Source organism: Atractosteus spatula, chromosome 6, assembly GCF_055471065.1.
Source record: "Atractosteus spatula isolate fAtrSpa1 chromosome 6, fAtrSpa1.hap1, whole genome shotgun sequence".
Classification (NCBI taxonomy): Eukaryota; Metazoa; Chordata; class Actinopteri; order Semionotiformes; family Lepisosteidae; genus Atractosteus; species Atractosteus spatula.
In genome coordinates, this window is record NC_142711.1 from 31,895,302 (window position 1) to 31,914,921 (window position 19,620).

At 33.7% G+C, this 19,620-nt stretch overlaps 1 protein-coding gene across 1 annotated transcript; it reads right to left on the reverse strand.

Moving 5' to 3' along the window:
- Nucleotide 1: 1 nt before the first annotated feature.
- On the reverse strand, nucleotides 2-19,148 carry cdk5 (cyclin dependent kinase 5). The gene is made up of 12 exons (XM_088918395.1): nucleotides 19,013-19,148; nucleotides 17,299-17,387; nucleotides 16,722-16,789; nucleotides 15,144-15,204; nucleotides 11,994-12,050; nucleotides 10,340-10,435; nucleotides 8,590-8,664; nucleotides 8,235-8,331; nucleotides 7,849-7,920; nucleotides 7,247-7,305; nucleotides 5,535-5,615; nucleotides 2-4,862 (listed from the first exon to the last, which is right to left on the reverse strand). The coding sequence occupies exons 1-12, from the start codon at nucleotides 19,047-19,049 to the stop codon at nucleotides 4,776-4,778; spliced, it is 879 nt and encodes a 292-aa protein (XP_088774521.1). The 5' UTR covers nucleotides 19,050-19,148; the 3' UTR covers nucleotides 2-4,775.
- Between the last annotated feature and the right edge of the window lie 472 nt (nucleotides 19,149-19,620).

Sequence of the window (19,620 nt, forward strand, 5' to 3'; positions counted from 1 at the left end):
GTTTGTGGAGTCACACTTTTAAGTCTTTATTGTGATTTGTAATACATGTCCAAAGAATCAATAGAGGATTTTAAATGTGGAGACCATTTTAAAGGTGGAGAGGAGAACATGGATTAAAATCTCATCACATACCAGTCATTATTTTTTGTGTAGACTTTATTCACAAAATGTGAGGGATGCGATACGGAGAAGTTACACAGGCAGAATATACACCATAAATGTACTGTTAGGAGCCCACCGTGTTCTCTTCATAACAGAGATACTGAAGTAAGGATACTACCAGTATGAATCTGTCTGCTCACACATAATGTTAATCAGCTGAACTTGCATAAAGGCCAAACATTAAGGAGAAATAAATGTTGCTATCTTTGCATCTACTACTACCTTAATAAGTCTGGCAATGTTGAAAGCATCTGGGAATTTAAAAAAACTTTACAATAAAAATAAGAATAACTAGAACTTAAAACATATGGTACATGAAACTTTGAATCATCTAACTTAATTAAATATTTACCAATCATACAAATTAAAATGTATGTGTGTATACAACATAAAAATAACAACCAATGTACACAGAAAAGCCAGCTATTGTAAATTGCCTTTGGGCAATGAAGGTGATCTCACTGCAGAGTTCTGTTCTTCCAGTGGTCATATGTGACCCAATTAATCTTTGAATCCTTGTAGATGTGAATTGTTTAGTGTTTGCCAACCATGTTCTACCTGATCATTTCTCCTTTAGGCTTTTAAGATAGAAAGATTTTGGTAATAAATCAAATGACAACTAAAGTACCTTTACATTTGATGAAACAATATAAAACATTTCCAAATCATAGTTACAGGTACACTGAGGTAATCAAGAGGTTGTTTAAATAATGTTCTTTTATTTTTTTTAAGTGCACTCTGACACAAGAAACATCTTCTTAAACTGACAATACAGCACTGAGTAATTTCAAAAAAGCAAATTAGACACATTCTTCCACGGGTTATCCAACCATAAACTTCAAAATAATGAAGTGCAAGGAAAAAAGCAACCTCCTTTACAATTTTTAAGGATACTTGTTAGATCTGTTTTTCATTTGTTTCAAGTCAAATTGGAAACAGGCTGCAAACTGTTACCAAAAGAAAACTATATGAATGTAGGACTACTTGATTAAAATTTCACTCAAGGTGCATTCTAGAAGATTTAAGATAAACACTTTTTTTATTTTACAAATTCAAACTTAGTCCATTGGCAATTACTAATTGGAAAAAAAAAACGTCAACTAGACATTGACTACTAAACAACTTTTTTAGTATCCGACAGGTTATAATTTAAGGTTCTTGAGATTCATGCATTATACTGTACATCAGTAAATGCTATCATGGGTTATTCTTAACTTAAATTAGCACTTCTCAAATATACTCCACATTACGCCTCTCCAGTCACAATATATATATAAATACCTGACAACAATCCTAAGTGTTATTCACTCCTGATCAAGAGTGCAATGACCTATTTGAACAATGATGAAATGCACATACTGTACTGTACAACACAGTGGAATGGTTATTTACTGGATCTTCCTAAAGCAGTGATAACCATATTTGCATAACATTCTAATTATCAATATTAACAACAAAGGAAAATTATTTCAATTTTCTTAAAAAAGCTAAATCAACATAAATGCCTCAATGAAATAACACAATTTTCATCTTTGCAGAAACACCACTTAATACCAAAACATTAAAGAAAATTCAATATTTTCAATTGCTGAGTTTGCCAGGACAGATGGAAGTCAAGTAATTAGTTACCAGCTAAAACCTCAGTGAATTAGAATGAGAATATTTTTGAAAAATTCAAGATATTTGAAAACAATTTGTATACATTTTACAAATGGACTTTGAAACACTGGAATCAAATATAAAAATACCTTTGTCTAGTCATCACCATTTTAAGTAACATCTAGCAAATGCTTAATGTCTATATTCAACTATGAAGTAGTATAACGTGATTTCAAATGGAAATCATTTAATTCTAAAGGGACTGCGTTTTATTGAGTACCACAAAATCACAGTCAAATCTTCCAAAAATGTATAAACCCTACCGCCAAATAACCCAATTATTTGCAGTATATTTCACATTTTAATGAAAATGTATAAACCTGCCTTGAAGACAAATATAACAAAAAAAACCATGTCAAATATACCAGTGACTGTTATAATCCGTTCTGTCATTTACAATATCAAATTGGTCCCAATGGAGAGTTCATCCTACCTCAAATATTCACTCCTATGAATTAAGATGGACCCCATTAAATAAAACTGGGTTACTGGAAACTGACGTGGCACACTTAGAGCACCATGTCATGTGGTCACTAATCTCTATGGCAGAAAATACGAACAACTAAAGAACGTTATAGTCATTAAACTTTAATTCAAAGTACAGTATAGTTGTACTGCCAAATATTATTCTTATTCTTGGGGTAAAGCACAGAATGGATGGGAAAATGCAAAGGCTATTTCTGTTCAGGGTGATGAAAAGCTAAGTGGAATGAGAGCATACAACTGCTCTAACTCCTGGGGTGAAGGGTAATGAATAAAGGGACAACTTAGAATAAGCAAACAAACCTAGCCAGTATGCCTTTGGGAGGAGAGGTGGGAGGAAACTGATTATGGGAAAGACATGCAAGTTCCACCTAGCCAGACACCCAAGACAGTTGGGCTGTGAGTCAATACTTCAAAATGTCACCCATTACCATTCGAAGCCTTACAAATACTAGATTACTAATCAAAATACTTAACACAACTGCCAGCTCAGAAGAATAACCACTGTAATTGTCCCGTCAGATAAGATCACATGGTATCCTCATTGGTAGACAATCTATTAGATACAGTACCCTTCCAGACAGACATTGGAGACCTGCAAATTGCATCACTGCCAGATCAAATGTTTAGAATAGTATGACAACAACAGAATATGCATGGACACATGTATTTATGCTATTTGTATTACTATGTGCTGCAATGTGGATTTTCTATGCATTCTCATGGTCAGTTCCTGAAGCGGCCAAGCAATGGTATGTATGTTTTTTTTTAATATGATCAAATGTATAAACAGAATTGACCAAAAATAAAATGGAATATTATGTTGCCAATCATATTCATCTCATGATGACAAATACAAAGTGCTGTGCTCTAAAGTAAAAATGATGGTTATCACTTTACTTTTGGAATACTTTTGGAGTGCACTGTACATACAGTACATGTATTCTTATTGCAGAACTATTACTTCTATTTTCTGGACTGACTTGAATATTGTAGTGAAACAATTGTGTGCTTCTTTAAACAGACATTTTATTATTTTATAAAAAAAAAATACATTAAGGATTTTATGCCTACAATAACAACAACCTAGGACCTAAACTTCAGGAGACGCGTTTCTTGCACATTAGTCACAAAGCAATCATTCAAAAAAATTCAAGCATTTTGCTTACTTAGAATTCTACATAACTACACTTACTCTGTTTTGTGATGCTACAGCTTGTGGTGCAAAAGCACCGGTAGCAATTTAAGGTTTGATTACTTATAAATATATCTTAAGCTTCAATTCCGACACATCAGAAAGTTTAATTTTATGTCAAAGCTCACTTTTCTTCACATTGCCATCTCATACAGTATGTATCAAACTCAATCTTATTTTTGTGCAGAAGGTTATGTCATAAATGTAATGTCTTATATATTCTTTTATGTTTTGGTTTGAAGAGAGTATTACTGCTACAAAGTTAGTTAAGGAAATTACATTAACACCACAACTATGTCATACAATTTTTCACTGTCCTGCCATGCTGTTTGATTGCTGCAGTAGAAACCTTATCTTTTTATTTTATGTACTGTATGATGAGCATGGCATTTCTAATTGCCGCAGCACATACTTTTTAGGAGTAGTAATGCTGCAATAACAGAATAATAGTCAATTTGGAGACTTCCCCCTATGGAATGAAAATATCACCTTGACAACATATGTAGGCTACATGTTCCTGTAAAGAATTATATACAATTTTGAATTGGAAAGCTTTTTGTAAAATGTATAGCTGCCACCAAACTGCTACATTCTGTCCATCTGCCAATAAACAAATAAAGTTGCCTCTCTTATCCAACGCTGCATCCATGAAAGCTTTGATTATATCCAGTGAAAAAGAAAAGAATGTTAAGTTGCAGTGAAAAAGAAGAGAATGTTACGTTGCGTACAATGGAATTGTCAAATCTGGGCTTTATATGAACTGTTTACTGCAAGCACAAGAATACTGGATTAGAGGTGGATAAGAATCAACAGTTCCGATATAAAGACCTACCTTTACATTGTGATTAACTGCTTTATTACTTTTTACACATCATTCTTCTCAAATACAGCCTAGACAGGATCGTACTATACTGTGAAAAATTAAAAATCCAGTGTGTAAAGAGAAGCATGGACACTTACATTAGAGTATCCTATATGGTCTGGGTTGAGTCTGTTGTTTCATGCACTTATTTTTCAACAAGCCAGTTTAGGTGAGATTGCATGTAAACAGCTAAGGCATTGATATGCTGTCCGTAAAAGGTCTGGATGAGGCCAGAATAAAAGAAAGAAATTAGAGAGAAGAAACAGCGAAGCTAAAAGCCCTCAGTAAATTTACAAGCAGTTCCAGGTTCAGTGTGGGTTCTCCTGTCATTTGACGTGTCCTTCGTTGAGCTCTTGAGTGAAACGTTTGATGCAGGATGATAGCCGAAGTGCAATAGTAAGATTTGGCAAATGTCTAAGGAGGACAGAAGTCAGCGAAGTATGGGTGCTGCAAGGCTTCCTCTGCAGAGATCCGCTGCACGGGATTGCACTTTAACAGGTTCTGTAAAACGCACAGCCAGCAAGGAGTTGAAGACACTGGGAAAATGAAACTCGACAATAACAAGTCCTCAATAAGCACCTGCATTAGATTTGCTTACAATAAGGATGTGTCTTTTGAAAATTTGAGATAGAAAAAGGAGAATAATGAGTTTAGAATAATTCAATAATAATAATTTTCTCCCTTCTGTCTTTATATAAGATGGCTTATTGAAGTCCTGTCTAATCCTTTCATAGGAATATTCAATTTTATAAAACCACAGCACAACCAAATAAAATAAAATGAAACCCTCACAAATATGCACATCAAGCTAAGTATGTAGCTTGTGCTACAATATCTGTAGGGAAAGTAATATTTGTGCTACAAAAATATTTCTTCATAGTACAAATATATCTGTATACAGTATCCAAGCAATGTGAAAATATTTTTTTGTACCTGAACTGGTCAGTTCAACGGAGCAGAATTATATAATGCAGGAGCAGGAAAGAGTTTCTGAAGGGCACCACTTACTTGTTGTTTGATAAAACTACAGTAATTGGGAGCAATGTTGAATTTCGTATGGCAAACAAGCACTTACATTTTAAGAGACATTAAATAATGAAAGTCAAAGACGCTTCACACCTATCAGTTCTAGATACCACTTACTCTTTTTGCTTTGATTTTGATGATACTAACCTGTAACAGGTCTCGTCCTGTGGGACTTAACTTTGGAACAACATTCACCAATGATGTTGTAGCTGGATACATGGGGTAGGGCTGGAAAAAAAAAACATGAGGAAACTTAAAATAGTTAATAATGTATTAACTATTTTAGCTAAAGCAAAGCTTAGTACCTAATAAAGTAAACTATAGTACATGATTCTAGACACCACTATAAACAGAAGTCAGTCACCAAGAACAAAGGCCTGTGTATCCTCAAACTAATGCCATAGTGTAATTTACACAAATTATAAATCGTTATGATCTACTCAAGTGATGGTCTTTATGTGATTAGTCAAATGATTAACCTGCTTATTTTGTCTGTCACATTAGCTCAATGCCTTTAATCACTAACAATATTTTTTTAATAATAAGAGAAAATTAATTAGAATACCTTATATTTATCATTCAAGCACAAAAATCCATAAAGTCATTAACTATAAAATGTTTAGTATTAATAATTTCTTTGCTTAAGTGCATTTTAAGACTTTCATTGTGATGTTTCCACTGGGGCATAAACTAGACATACCTCAGTCTGTGATCTACAAAAGTAGTTTACTGTTCAGTGTGGCCACAACATCCTCCAGTATGCGACAGGCAAATACTAATGCTTTTAAATTAGTGTTGAATAAGCATATTGCAAAGTATTACTGACAGACCAATGAATGGATTACAATGATTTAATTCTACAAACCAAAGGAGATCTTTAAAGTCATCAGGGTAAGACTATCTTTTGAAAACTGGTCGACAGAAAATCACATTTTGCACATACTATGAAGGTACCAGCCTCCAACCCTAGTCCCAGGCCAGCACCGTATAGGTCAGTTGTTTTCATGTTTTCAAAGACTAGAAACACTTCTTTATGCAGCTGATTAAATTTTTCTTTCCCCACACATATTAAGAAGAAATATTATTTTTTTAACAACAATGTTTAATTTTTTTAATAACATTATTTTTAATAAAATTATTTTGTATTTACTCTGATCATTATTTATTGATTAGATGACAGTAAACAATTCTACTGACATTGTCAAACATTTGTACAAAAGAAGAAATGTACAAATTTGCTGAGAGAATTTACTATTGACATTTTTTTCATGATATGTTTTACAATTGCCTCACAAAGTCATCTTTTTTTCCAACAAATTCATGGAAGGTCTGATTTGCAAGCAATACCATAAACACAGAATGAACACAACCTCATGATGTGGCTCTTGGAGATGGAACGCTATAGTATTCTCACATTTTATTTAAAAGCCTCAATTACTGTGGCTCTTCTTGCAAACCACATTCCAAACTCATTATTTATATTGCTCCTTATTTAATGTGGACTTTGTTTACCAGACACTTTTACATCTCTCAAGTTTGTATTATGCTTCAGGCATGATTTCTTTTGCTGTCAGGTAAGGGGTTGTAAGAAAGATTGCACATGCTTGCTTTATTTGCAGAAATGATTCTTATGAGAAGATGTACAGTTAACCGGTGCAAGAACCGTGACTGTGTGGTCAGAAGCTTTCTCTTATCTTGAAAACCTGAATAATTAGCTCACAGACTAAGCAAAGAAAAGGGGGAAAAAGGGCTCTCATTTTTATATAGGGTTTCCTATATGAGGTTAATTTGTTTTTTATGTTCTTTATTGAAAACAAAAACGTTATTTTCAGTTCTATGATACAGGGGAAGTAGCTTACCTTGTAATCTGGAAGCTTGGTCATAGTGGGCCACTGCTCTTCTGTTGGTGTCCCTAACAATGTTGCCATATTAAAGAAAACTTTAAGTTAAAATTTTGGGTTGAATCCTTATCTAATTAGCTGAGTTCATCTTCCTAATAAGTTCATAACGTATGAAGCATTTCACATGCTGTATTATGCTACATTCTGACACAAGGAGTCTTCCATAGCTTAAAGACATAGGATATTATAAATTGCTTTATGTACCATATTGTAGAAAATACTAATATTGAATATGATAAAAATACAAATGAACAGTTTGTATAAAATGGTGTCACACAGTCCACAAAGAGATAAAACATTTCTCTTACTAAACTCTATCTCGCCTCTCTAAAGACCTAAACTTGTCATTAACGTCATTACAGTAAACACCCACAGGCATGACATTCAAATGATGCATGAGTTACTTTGTCCACAGACTGCTCTTACTCTTAAATCATTAGTCTAATTGCGTTTCCCACTCACACTCAAGTGTCTTAGAAAAAAAACAAAAAAGCAAATGCTTCAAAAATGTTTTGCATTGATTTTATTCAATGAAATTGAATTCAAAAGTTTAAAAGGATATCTGAAAATCCTCTTCAGCTGATCATCAACATCATTTCCTGGGAAAAGTGGCCTTCCAGCATTTGCCAACTCTGAGAAACAGAAATATATATATAAATAATTTTTAGAGGACCTATTAGTCACTAATTTGCATTCTTGAAAGCATTAATTTATTGAAATTGAGATGTACCATGCCAAAAATTACATTAATGTTATAAACGCTATAGTAGTGTCACTCACTGTGCAGATATTAAACACTCTACTGCACAACGCAGAATTAATTAATCCATAAATAGATTAAAACTTAAATGGAATAGATGTGTTCTATTATCCGGTTCTAGCTCACAGATATTGATAATTATCCAAAGCCTCGGAGAAATGAGAGTATTCTCAAATCTTTGAATACCTGCAAATATACAGCCTGCTGACCACATGTCAATGGAGGTAGAATACAACTTGGCACCAAACAGCACATCTGGAGGCCTGTACCACAATGTCACCACCTATAAGAAATTAAAACCTCTCTCAGAAAATAAAAATCAAAAGATACTTATACTGTGACATTTCATTTATTAAAAAAAAACTTTTCTACATACAGAATAAAAAATATAGTTTTAATTTAAAAAAATAATTCATATACTTATTTTTACCTTTTTTAAGCACTTTACAATCTAGCAAACAGAAAAAAAATCTAAGAGTTTAATAAAACATTATCTAGTTATTAGTACACAATAATAATTGTAAGGCATCATATTATTTACCTCAGCTGAGTAACATCTGACTGGAATCCCAAATGCTCTCGCTAATCCAAAATCGGCTAGTTTCAGCTCTCCATTCTGAAAGAAAATACACAGAGCATGGTTTGTAGAAGGTTAAAATAAATGTCACTGCAAAAATTAGAAGTATAAAAGAAAACTACCCTTTTAGTCCTTCTGCAGTTACTCCACTCTGGAACTTTAAACATCTTCACTGACTTTGTTACATAAACCATTAGTTCTTGTGATTTTAGACTCTTAAATTGTGTACTATTCTACAATTCATTCAGAAATGTAAAATGCCAATTTTTTATTCTTCACTACTACAAGTTTTCTTCCTTATGTTTGTACTGTCCAAAATTATGTTGCTGTCTCCGATCTCTATTGATAAATGATTGGTTGCCACAATGATGTTCCTCTCCTTGAAGAAAAATGAGAACGTAGAGCTCAGGATGTTCCCAGAGACAACGCAGCACACAGGGTAACTGCATTCCCTCCTTTTGTTGTCATCATAGTTGCAGTAGTAACAACAACTACTTTGCATGTTGACCTCAATGGGATGTCTGTGAAATGAGAACTGAGCTGCTTAATATAGTTTAGAGGGATAGTGGACTATTAAGGACATGCTTGCATGCATGTTGGGTAAATGACGTGGTAATCAAGAAAATTATGAGATGAAAGAAACATGAAAAAAAGATGTAAGAAATTAAACAAAGATTTTCCAATAAAGAATATGACAGTCCATACAAAAGTAATAAAGTAAAAAGTAATAACTTTTTAAAAATAAAATCTAATGTTGAATGCAATTACAGTATCTGGCATAACTATATTACTTAGATAACCTACAGTGAACTCATCAAAAATACATAACACATTATTAAACAAGACCCTGCCTTGAGCCCATTGCTTCCCAGGATAGGCTCCAGCTTCCTCACAATCCTGAATTGGATTAAGTCGTTAGAAAACAGATGGATTATTAAACAAAGAAGACAGCCAATACATTGTCAATCGCACACTTTGCTAATTGGAGAAGCCACCAACTGCAGTGTGGCAAGACTAAACTGTTGTGCAGTGAGAGGGTGCATTTGCAAAAATCTTTTTTTTCCAGCAAAGACTAAGCATTATAAAAAAGATACATACAAAAGAACTTATCTTACATGAGGCAAGACTGCTAGCATCTTCTCTCAAGTCTCAAAGAGACAGTAATGAACTTCAAAAGCATATTTTTTTCTATTGTATTTTTCCATTTTTCACTCCTAGTCTTTGTGTTTAGTAGAATGACAGAACAAACTGCAATTAGAAGTAAAATAAAAAACCCTAGATTTAAAGTAAAAGATGAACAAATGTTTACAAAAACCTGAAGAAAAGGGACGCTAGAAAAAAGTGCAATTGCTAGAAAAACTACACAACTAACATTAAGATTGATTCTACTGTATGTTTTTTTTTAAAAAAAACATTTGAATAACTATTTTAAAATTAGTTTTGAAGACATTACACTTTTTCAATATTTGAAAGGTGGTTGGAAATACAAACTGATGGGATGAGTAATGTTAAAATAAAAATATGCATTAGATGTAACGGCGCACTGCAGTGTTGATTGTTAGAACTAGTTTTAGTTCAATTCTATTCTTTAGTTCAACTCATTAGTGTGGAAGATGTACCCCATACAAAAGAATAAGATTTGACCCAGGAATGGGTCAATCAGCCTTCTCTCTATCACTTTCTATATACATTTCTACTTACATGATCTACTCACCCTATTAATAAGAAGGTTCTGAGGTTTGAGGTCTCGGTGTAGTACATTTCGGCTGTGACAAAAAGCCAGCCCTTTCAGCAGCTGGTACATGAAGGACTAAAAGGAATTAAACAAACAGAACTTCAAGTATGATATGCAGTAGTCTGTCAATACTGTTTACTTATGACGGAATTTATTAGAACAATATGGAATGGGAACAAGTCATTTTGCTATTCCAGGCTCTCGTACTGTAGATCCTATAAATCCAGCAACTCACTGAATCTGAGTGAACCTGAGATATTGCTTCTTAAATATAACCCAGATGTACAAGTGGCAAAGGGTAATGTGTAGGATTTAGATTAAGAATGGGCCCTCGAGGGCTGGAAAAGAAGTTGACACAACCTCAGTTTACAGTTTTTTATATATTCAAAATAATGAAACCATGTGATCACACTATTACTGGGTTACTGGGTGTAACGTCTTCAGGTTATTACAAGAGACATCAATGAAAGCAAACAACAGATGTACTGTATCTCAGGCATATTCTAGACAACCTGGTCACGAGCAGTATAATATAAAGACCAAAAAGTGCACAAAATGAATTCTTACAGTAATTAAAAATGGAGAATTGTAGGCACTAAGTAAAAATACTTTTGGTCAAACTGTAATTTCTTATTACATTAATCCCAATTGTCAGTATGCAGACTATTTGATTACTTGTTCTTAAAACATTTTTTTTTAATTCGAGTCCAAAATCCAAATAGCAACTTGGCAACTTGCAACATACCCCGCAGAACTAATGGTTTACATTTAAAAATTGCAGTGTTTCATATCAACCACTGTGGATTTGTGATATGGCCAGCAGCCATATCACCCTGCAACTCACAACTGGCAACCCACTGAAGCTAAGCAGGTGTGAGCCTGGTCAGTATCTGGATAGGAGACCTCCTGGGAAAAACTAAGGTTGCTGCTGGAAAAGGTAATAGAGGTGCCAGTAGGGGGCACTGACCCTGAGATCTGTGTGGGTCCTAATGCCCCAGTATAGAGATTGGGACAATATATATATATAAAACAATAAAAAAGGCACCGTCCTTCGGATGAGACATAAAACCAAGGTCCTGACTCTCTGTGGTCATTAAAAATCCCTGGGCGTCTCTCGAAAAGAGTAGGGGTGTTACCCTGGCATCCTTGCCAAATTTCCCATTGGCCTTTACCAATCATGGCCTCCTAATAATCCCCAACTATGAATTGGCTTCATCACTCTGTTCTCCTCCCCACTGATAGCTGGTGTGTGGTGAGCGTTCTGGTGCACTATGGTGGATGCTGCACATTGGTGGTGGTGGAGGGGAGTCCCCATTATCTGTAAAGTGCTTTGAGTGGAGTGTCCAGAAAAGTGCTATATAAGTATATATATATAATTAATTATTACTATCAGCTTCATTATCTGTCTTTACAGCATACCAGACCCTATAGCAAGGCTATTAATGCAGTTGGGTGTTTTTAAAAATGGCAGAAAGACAAATCCAGGAAATGTTTGTGCATCATTTTCTTATTTTTTTATCTAGGGATACAGGAAAAAAATGTTTTTTAAGCACTATATTTTTTCAAACAGCTACAGTTAAACAGTTCGCTGTTTTCTGTTTACCTATTCTCTGTAGGTACGTACTGTGCTTACCTTTACAGTCTCAGGATCCAAATCACCATTACAGCTGTCAAAATATTTCTTCAAATCCTGTAAAAGTTTATTAATCTTACATGTTTTTGAACTGCAGCCTTTAGGTATACAGAACACATTGAATTTCAAATGGCATTTTCTTCCAGTGACTGCCATGGCACAGAAAGAATACGTTTGGGATTATAATCATTCTATGGTGATGTATTGAAAATGCCTACTCTTCACACATATATAAACACACAAAATAAATCATATATGAAATTTATGATAACTAAGATCTAATACATTATAATTTTGAAAAAAAAAAGCTATATTAAAAGATTTTAATTATTTCTCAATACTAGGGTATTTCACTTGGTTCTTAAACTACATTTTTTTTAAAGCTGACTAGAGTCCTGCAGAACATTCATAATTATGAGACTCAGTTAGACCCCAATATTATACCGTCAGTGACAATAAATCTCATTAATACAGCCCCTTTATAGCCCACAAGCCTAATCCTGAAGGATATTCATTAGTCATTCTCAATATAATTAATTTCAAACCTTTTAAAATTGACAAGATATCTATAATAGGCAATGACTCCACTGGGCAGACAAAGCAGTATATTCATATAGTTATTTATAAAGCATACTAAAGGAGCATTTATGTCCTTTATATTTTACTGTTACATTGTTTCTATTTTGTACTGTAGTATACTAAATCAAACATAAATTGTCCGATATTAATTGTTGTCTATGTGAAGCTTCATATTCTTCTAAAAACGGTGTTATGCAAAAAGTAATCTTCTGAACAGACTTCCCATATTTGTACGAGAGGAAATTATATGAGGGGGAATCTCCACATCAGTGGCGCACATCAGTGTCCTAAAATGAACTGTCAGTGAAGGGAATCTGATTTAACATACAATCTTATTTGAAGAATTAATTTTTGAATCATTCTGATAATCAATGAAAAAGAATAAAACCCATTTAAACCCTTTTTGGAAAATATTAATATCTAAAAAGATCTAATCTACACAGAAATAACACAGAAACAAAATCAATTGCAATACAATTAAAGGTAAATTGAGAACAGTCAAAATTAGCAGCAGTGGACATGTTTCAACTTTATTTGGGCTCATCAGAGTAACAGAAACCTGCTGACCTGTGACATAGGCATTTATATGAATCTTAAAAAGAAACACCTTGGGGTACTGTATGTGTTATGCATTTATTTACAAAATAATCTTAAAAGGTATGTCTAAAGTTATCAGCTATGTGGTGTTCTAACTTTGCGTTTATACAAACCTTTTAAGATATATTTTAAAATATCTTCGTAGAACCATTTAAACAGACATTTAATTGAGCATTTGGCATATACTGTTTAAAGTTGTGAACAATATTTTCTGCACCCCAGGTCAAACTGCATGTTTCACTGAATCTCTAAATGAAAAGAAGTTGACACAACCTCAGTTTACAGTTTTGTAGATATCCAAAATAATAGTGAATATAGCACGTTTAAAAGTTTTAGATAGTCTTTCTATTCTTGCTTTTTGATTTTTCGCCCATCTTCATTGTAGAACTCTTCTAGCACACAAATATTCTTAGGTCTTGTTTCATTAACTGTACAGTATGTTTGAGATCTCACCACAAATTTTAAATAACATTCAAGTCTGAGGACTGAGATGCCTTTTCTTATTCTTTTGTTCCTGTAGTACTTCATGGTTGATTTTGACGTATGTTTCAAATTTCTGCCTTGCTGGAATATCAAACCTCTTTTCTGTTTTAATTTCATCGCTGACTCTGGGACATGAGCTTCTAGGATTTCCTGTGCCACTGTCTGCCACACAACCCCAAAGCATAATAGATCCAACTCCATCGTTTTTCTTCAAATGTATCTTGAATAAGTTCAATTTTTCATTTTATCAGTCCACAGCACTTGGTTGCAAACAGTTTCTGGCTAATCAAGGTTTTGGTTTGCATACTTTAGATGTTGACTTTTGTTATGAGGTCCGAGGAAAGGTTTCCTTTTGACAACTCTCACGTGCAGATCATTTTTGTGTTAGCAGTGCTGTACAGACAACTACTTCAGTGTCAGCTAAATATTTCTGCAAGTCCTTAGAAATGGATATTGTTTTGCAGGTCTGACTACTTTCTGAGCAGTTCTATCAGAGAATTTTGTGGATCTTCCAGATCTTGCTTTGACTTCAACAGTCATCAGTCAACCCTTTAACTTCCATTTCTTAATGATGCTTCTGACAGTTGAAATGGTGGAAAGCTGGAAGGGTTTACAGATCTTTTAAAGCCTACCCCTGCTTTTTTAGAGTGAATAATCTTTATTTTCAAGATCTCAGACTTGGAAAAAAAAATTAAAAAGGTAGTAATGAATCAAATGCCCAAACTTTTGCACAGACCACATTCATTTCTTTTATTTTTTCTGTTAAAATGAACAAATAAATATAAATTTTACATTACAATTTACAGAAAGACGTTGGGTTTAACTTTGCACCATTTAGAGGTTGTGTCACCTACTATTCACTTGGAGATGTGTTACAAAAACAGGGGTGCCTAAACTTTTGCACACAACTGTTAATTTCAAAGGGAGAACTAGAAGTCTGGTAAATTGCCTCAATATTTTTTACCATAATTAATAGTGACAGCATTAATGCACTCTTAGTGCATACAGATCATATGATTCTTACATATTTGAAGATTATTTATGCCCATTTCAGAGGTCCATTAATTTCACACTGATGAGTTCTAGAAATGGTCAAGCAGATACATGTAACTACTAACTTTGCATTTATATATGCATATATATGCAAAAAGTGAATTTATAAGTCTATTTAGATGGTTCCCTCCCTTGCAGTTATGAAAAAAATAAATAATTAATATTTGTTCCAATAATTCATAGTGAGTACAGGCTCTTAATACATACCACAACACTCAAAACAGAAACCTAGTCCTGGAACACTATTTAATTTGGAGTACATTTCCTTATTTTATTTCCTACTGTAAATAACTTCAGCATGGCAAGCAACAGATCTTAGCAATGAAATGTAAACATTAATTCATTTCATGAAATGATGCGAAAATTGTCATGGTTAGCACAATAGTGATGAAAATTGTGTAAGTAGTAAGGTGCATGTGCGGGTGCTCTCAGTCTCACCTGATCACAGTACTCAAACACTAAAGTTAACTTCTTATCGCTGTGCAGAACATCATGCAACCTGTAAAGAAGAAAAAGAAAAACATGAAAACATGAATTATATTCCTTCTCCCATCTGATCTATTAAAGTTAAACCAAAGCAGGCATGTCCTGGTAAAATAGTGACCTTGAGAGCATATGCAGCTTACCAACAATTATATATGACCGCATTCGAAATTATATTCCAATTTTTTTAATTCAAATCTGTCAGCTCTTAATTACTCCAATTATTTTGCTATTTACCTGCCCAATTTGGGATTGCAACCTCACACAGGGGACAATAAGAAACTTTAGCTGGCTCCTCTGACTTGCCCCTCTCTATCACATTCATTTTTGTAATACATTTTACAATACATAGTCCTGTATGGGACATTCCAAACTGATTTGATGGAAGGCATGCCCTCTGACTAACAGCACCACAATGCAAGCGACTGGGAAGCTGCAGAGGTCTCTGTGTTATCAGGAACTGAGAAATTCCTCACCCACTAATATCATTGGCGCTCTGTCAATTGTGCACTACAGATTGGGGAGTGAGTATAAATATTCTTGATTCAGGCTTCTGCCTATTCTTTATTTTTTCAGAATTTAAAATGTCTTTTTTCTGTTTTTGATTTGGGATCAACTGTTTTTGGAATGACACCATTCTTACATATTCAGAGGGGATATGTTTATTGCTTGTTTATTGCTCTTTCTCCTCGACTATTTGAAATACACTTAATATATAGATATTATTACATTATGATTGACAGTTTGATTTACATTATTATTTGTGCAGTTGTTGAATTGAAACCCAATTCTTTTAAAAGAGAGTTTGTGGTATTGTTTGAATGGCTTATTCTTCATATTATCCCACATACAGTATTACAATTACTTCACTTTCCTCTTTAAACAACAACATTTTTCTAGTGAAGTTCTACAGGAACTGTAGTTTCTATCTATAATTTTAGTACTTGCAAATTTTGCAGGTAGAGCAGTTGAACAGCCACTGCGTTTTAGTATATATATATATGTTTTTAAATCAGGGAAAGGCTAAGAGTGTTATCATTAAACTGCAAGTGAATATACTTTAGATAGGAAAATATACTGCAATTACCCTATAACATCTATTACATTACAAACCCAGGTCCCACAGCTAGTCCCCTGACTTGTAAGAGGTATTCAAATTAGAGATCAGAAGCATTGGGTAACAAAAACATATATATCAGCCAATCTGAGCCTGCTAAAATAAGAAAGGCATTCTTAATTATAGTTCAATGAGTGTTGCTCACCTCAGAATCTGAGAGGAGCTACATGTTAAGTTACAGTATGATTACAACTTCTATACATTCAGAATTTGAATGTCAGACAAACAACAATTTAAATGTTATAAGAATCACAAAATGATAAGTTCTTGTTACCTAGAAAGAAACAAACCTGCAGGAGCACCACATAATTTACATTCCAATATCAAGCTTCAGATACAAAAATGATTCAACACAACACCATTAAACAATTGTGTTTCATGACAGTTAATAACTGAAGAAATCAAAAACCACTTACCTAACTATATTTTTATGTTTTAGTTCTTTCAATAAGCAAATTTCTCGCAATGCTGAACTTGGAACACCCTGAAAAATTAAAGACATAATACTCAATGTCTTTGCTTGTTTTAACCTCTGTTGAATCCCAGCTGTATAAACATGGTAAATTTAAGTCACTATGGATAAAGTCAAACTATTTTCTGGACTCACGAAACTTTCAAACTGTATTCTGAGTTTTGTAATTCCATTATTAAATTAACTGTAACTGCATCACACAGCAAATGCTATGCTTTTGTCTAAACTCTTAATAGCCCCTGAATGTAACAAATAATCTGTTATGAATCTATCATGAAATTGACCAGAGGGAAAACAAATGATCATTTTCTTCTACTTCATTGTTCTGCCCACATCTCATCTGATGTATGACTGGACTAAACCTTTGCTAAGATATACAGTATTCATAACAGAAATCAATACAACTAATGATAATGAATGATATAACCATAAATAACAGCTTTTACAGTAAGCTTTAAAACATTGGTACAGTACCTCACTTGGTACTGTATGCACTAAAAAAGAAAATACCCAGTTCATACCTCATCGTCGTCGTCTAATCGTACTCTTTTCAGAGCTACAATCTCATGAGTTTCTCTGTTTTTGGCTTTAAAGACTGTTCCATAGGTACCTGTATGAATATAAATAAAAGACAAAGAAGAAACAGCTGGTCTTAGAAAAATTGGAAACAAAGGGTAGAAGTGTCAATTGGGCAGTAATCTTACAATGACTTCCAAATGAGACAGGATACTATGTTTATTAATAATGATATAACTTAATTGACATAACTTGAACTTTTGCTGCAAATTTGCTTCTTCAAAACAAATATCTGGTTAATTTAGTATTTATACAACGGGAAAACGTTTATTGCAATGAAAAACATATGATGGTAGCCTTACCATGTAAGGAAGGAGATTAAAATAAAACAAGCATGCAGCGAAACCAGCTGTGTTTAATTGCCACGTGAGATTGCTGTTACAAATAGGCAGCGGCAATACCCGAAGCTATGGAGAAAGATGATTTGTTTTCATCGGAGGCAGAACACCGTTAAAGGATACACAGGCGTTCTCTTTTATCGCGTATTCCTTTAAGAATATACGACCGAGAGACCGAGATAACCCAGTTTCCCTTTTCTTACGTTTGTACATACAGGATAACTGTCCGTGCCCATTTGTAGGTTTTCTTCATGCCAAAACTACAGTAAAACTACGAATTCTGAAGTGTTATTTGTTTCGGAAGAGACAAGTCAATAAGCAGAAATATGTTTGATAACTGCCCCCCTAATAGTATTATATCAATAACTTTCCCAGGTTTCTAACACACCCCGAAGTATATCGGTTCCAATGGAAACATTTTATGTGAGGGAATTTTTAGTTTAATAGCTTTAGACGAGCAGAACAATTCATTTTGATTATATATGCAGTATATACATATTGTTCAACAAACAGCAGACGAGATTTTAGCAGATGAAATCGTGGTATTAAAAGCACTTAATATCTAAACCAGTTTGGAAACCAGGATTGCTTGATTCTATACCGATTTAATCATCTTTTTTAATTAGAAATATGTTATCGCTATCACCAGTTACACTCTACGTCCAACTACGTTTGGGCCTCATTAAAAAAGGTTTAAAATAATATAATTACTAGGATATTATTTTACATTTATAATAACTGTAAGATAATAAAGACGTCTGCTATAATGCGGTTCAGGCTAATTACAAATAAATAAAGCGCTAATAATTTACCATCTTTTACCACAAGGCAGGTTTTAAAAAATCATTAATATAATGCTTAAAAGGAGTGGATTAGCTATATATTTATATATATATATAAAGATTCTACAGATAATGTTAAGTAGGAAGAATCTAAAGCTGAATTGACAGCCCACAAAACAGCGGATCAAACAAACGAAAAATGTTATCTTACCGATTCAGAGTGAGATGAAATCTCATTATAAATTTAAAACAAAAAGCTAAGACTAGTTTCATTCATTCCAGTCGATAAATAAGAACCGACGACCTTCGAATCACGAAAATGACCATCGGAAAGAATTGCCTGTAACCAACCTGCTTTGCCCAAACTCCGCATTAGGTTTTACGCGAGGCCCGGGGCTTCTAATGGCAGTGTAGGCCACAGTCGTACGGAGATTTAAATAAACTGACTACAAGAAGAATTAACAGGCTTTCATCGCACACAAAACAATACAACGCACAACTACATATACCTGATCTAACAAATGTGCATTGTCTCTTACCTTCTCCAATCTTCTCAAGTTTCTCATATTTCTGCATTTTCTGTTCAAATTATATATATGTATGTTTTGTTTTCTCCCAGGATTAATTTTAAGGGAGGTTTTGCAATAAATTTTGAATGTAAGACTACAACAAACTGAGACATCTATTGGCAGAAAAATGAATTACATGACTACAAAATCTGTCACCACCCTGAACTACAAGCGACAGCGAATGTGACGGACTGGCAAAGGTGTTGTACATACAGTACATTTTCCGTGTACATACATACATTTTTTTTTTTGCTAAATCTCATTAGATTCTTTGGAATTTCATTATCACATAGAACAGTTAATGGAAGTTAAAACTGCATCTTGTTTGTACAACCCTGGTTCTCTACAAGCAATGCAGCAATGATGTCCTATCCGCTACTGTGATGAACACTCCTATTTACTTGCAACAGACTCCAAAACAAATACTATGGTTTCTGCACTTTACAAATATCCGTCTAATATTCAGATACTGATGCAACAGATCTTTCTTGGAATAAAATGACTAAATTTGTAGGTTTCCAATATTAACAAAGTTATAAATTAATTGATGGTGCTGAAATAAACCCCTTTGATGTACT

What these genes read in the sequence shown, in the direction of transcription:
- cdk5 (XM_088918395.1), bottom strand. Translation starts at nt 19,049, where the DNA reads ATGCAGAAATATGAGAAACTTGAGAAGATTGGAGAAG. An exon ending in ACTTGAGAAGATTGGAGAAG is followed by an intron (nt 17,388 to 19,012) that starts GTAAGAGACAAT and finishes ATATTCATACAG; the next exon opens with GTACCTATGGAACAGTCTTT. An exon ending in AGCAGGCTGTATATTTGCAG is followed by an intron (nt 7,921 to 8,234) that starts GTATTCAAAGAT and finishes TCTGTTTCTCAG; the next exon opens with AGTTGGCAAATGCTGGAAGG.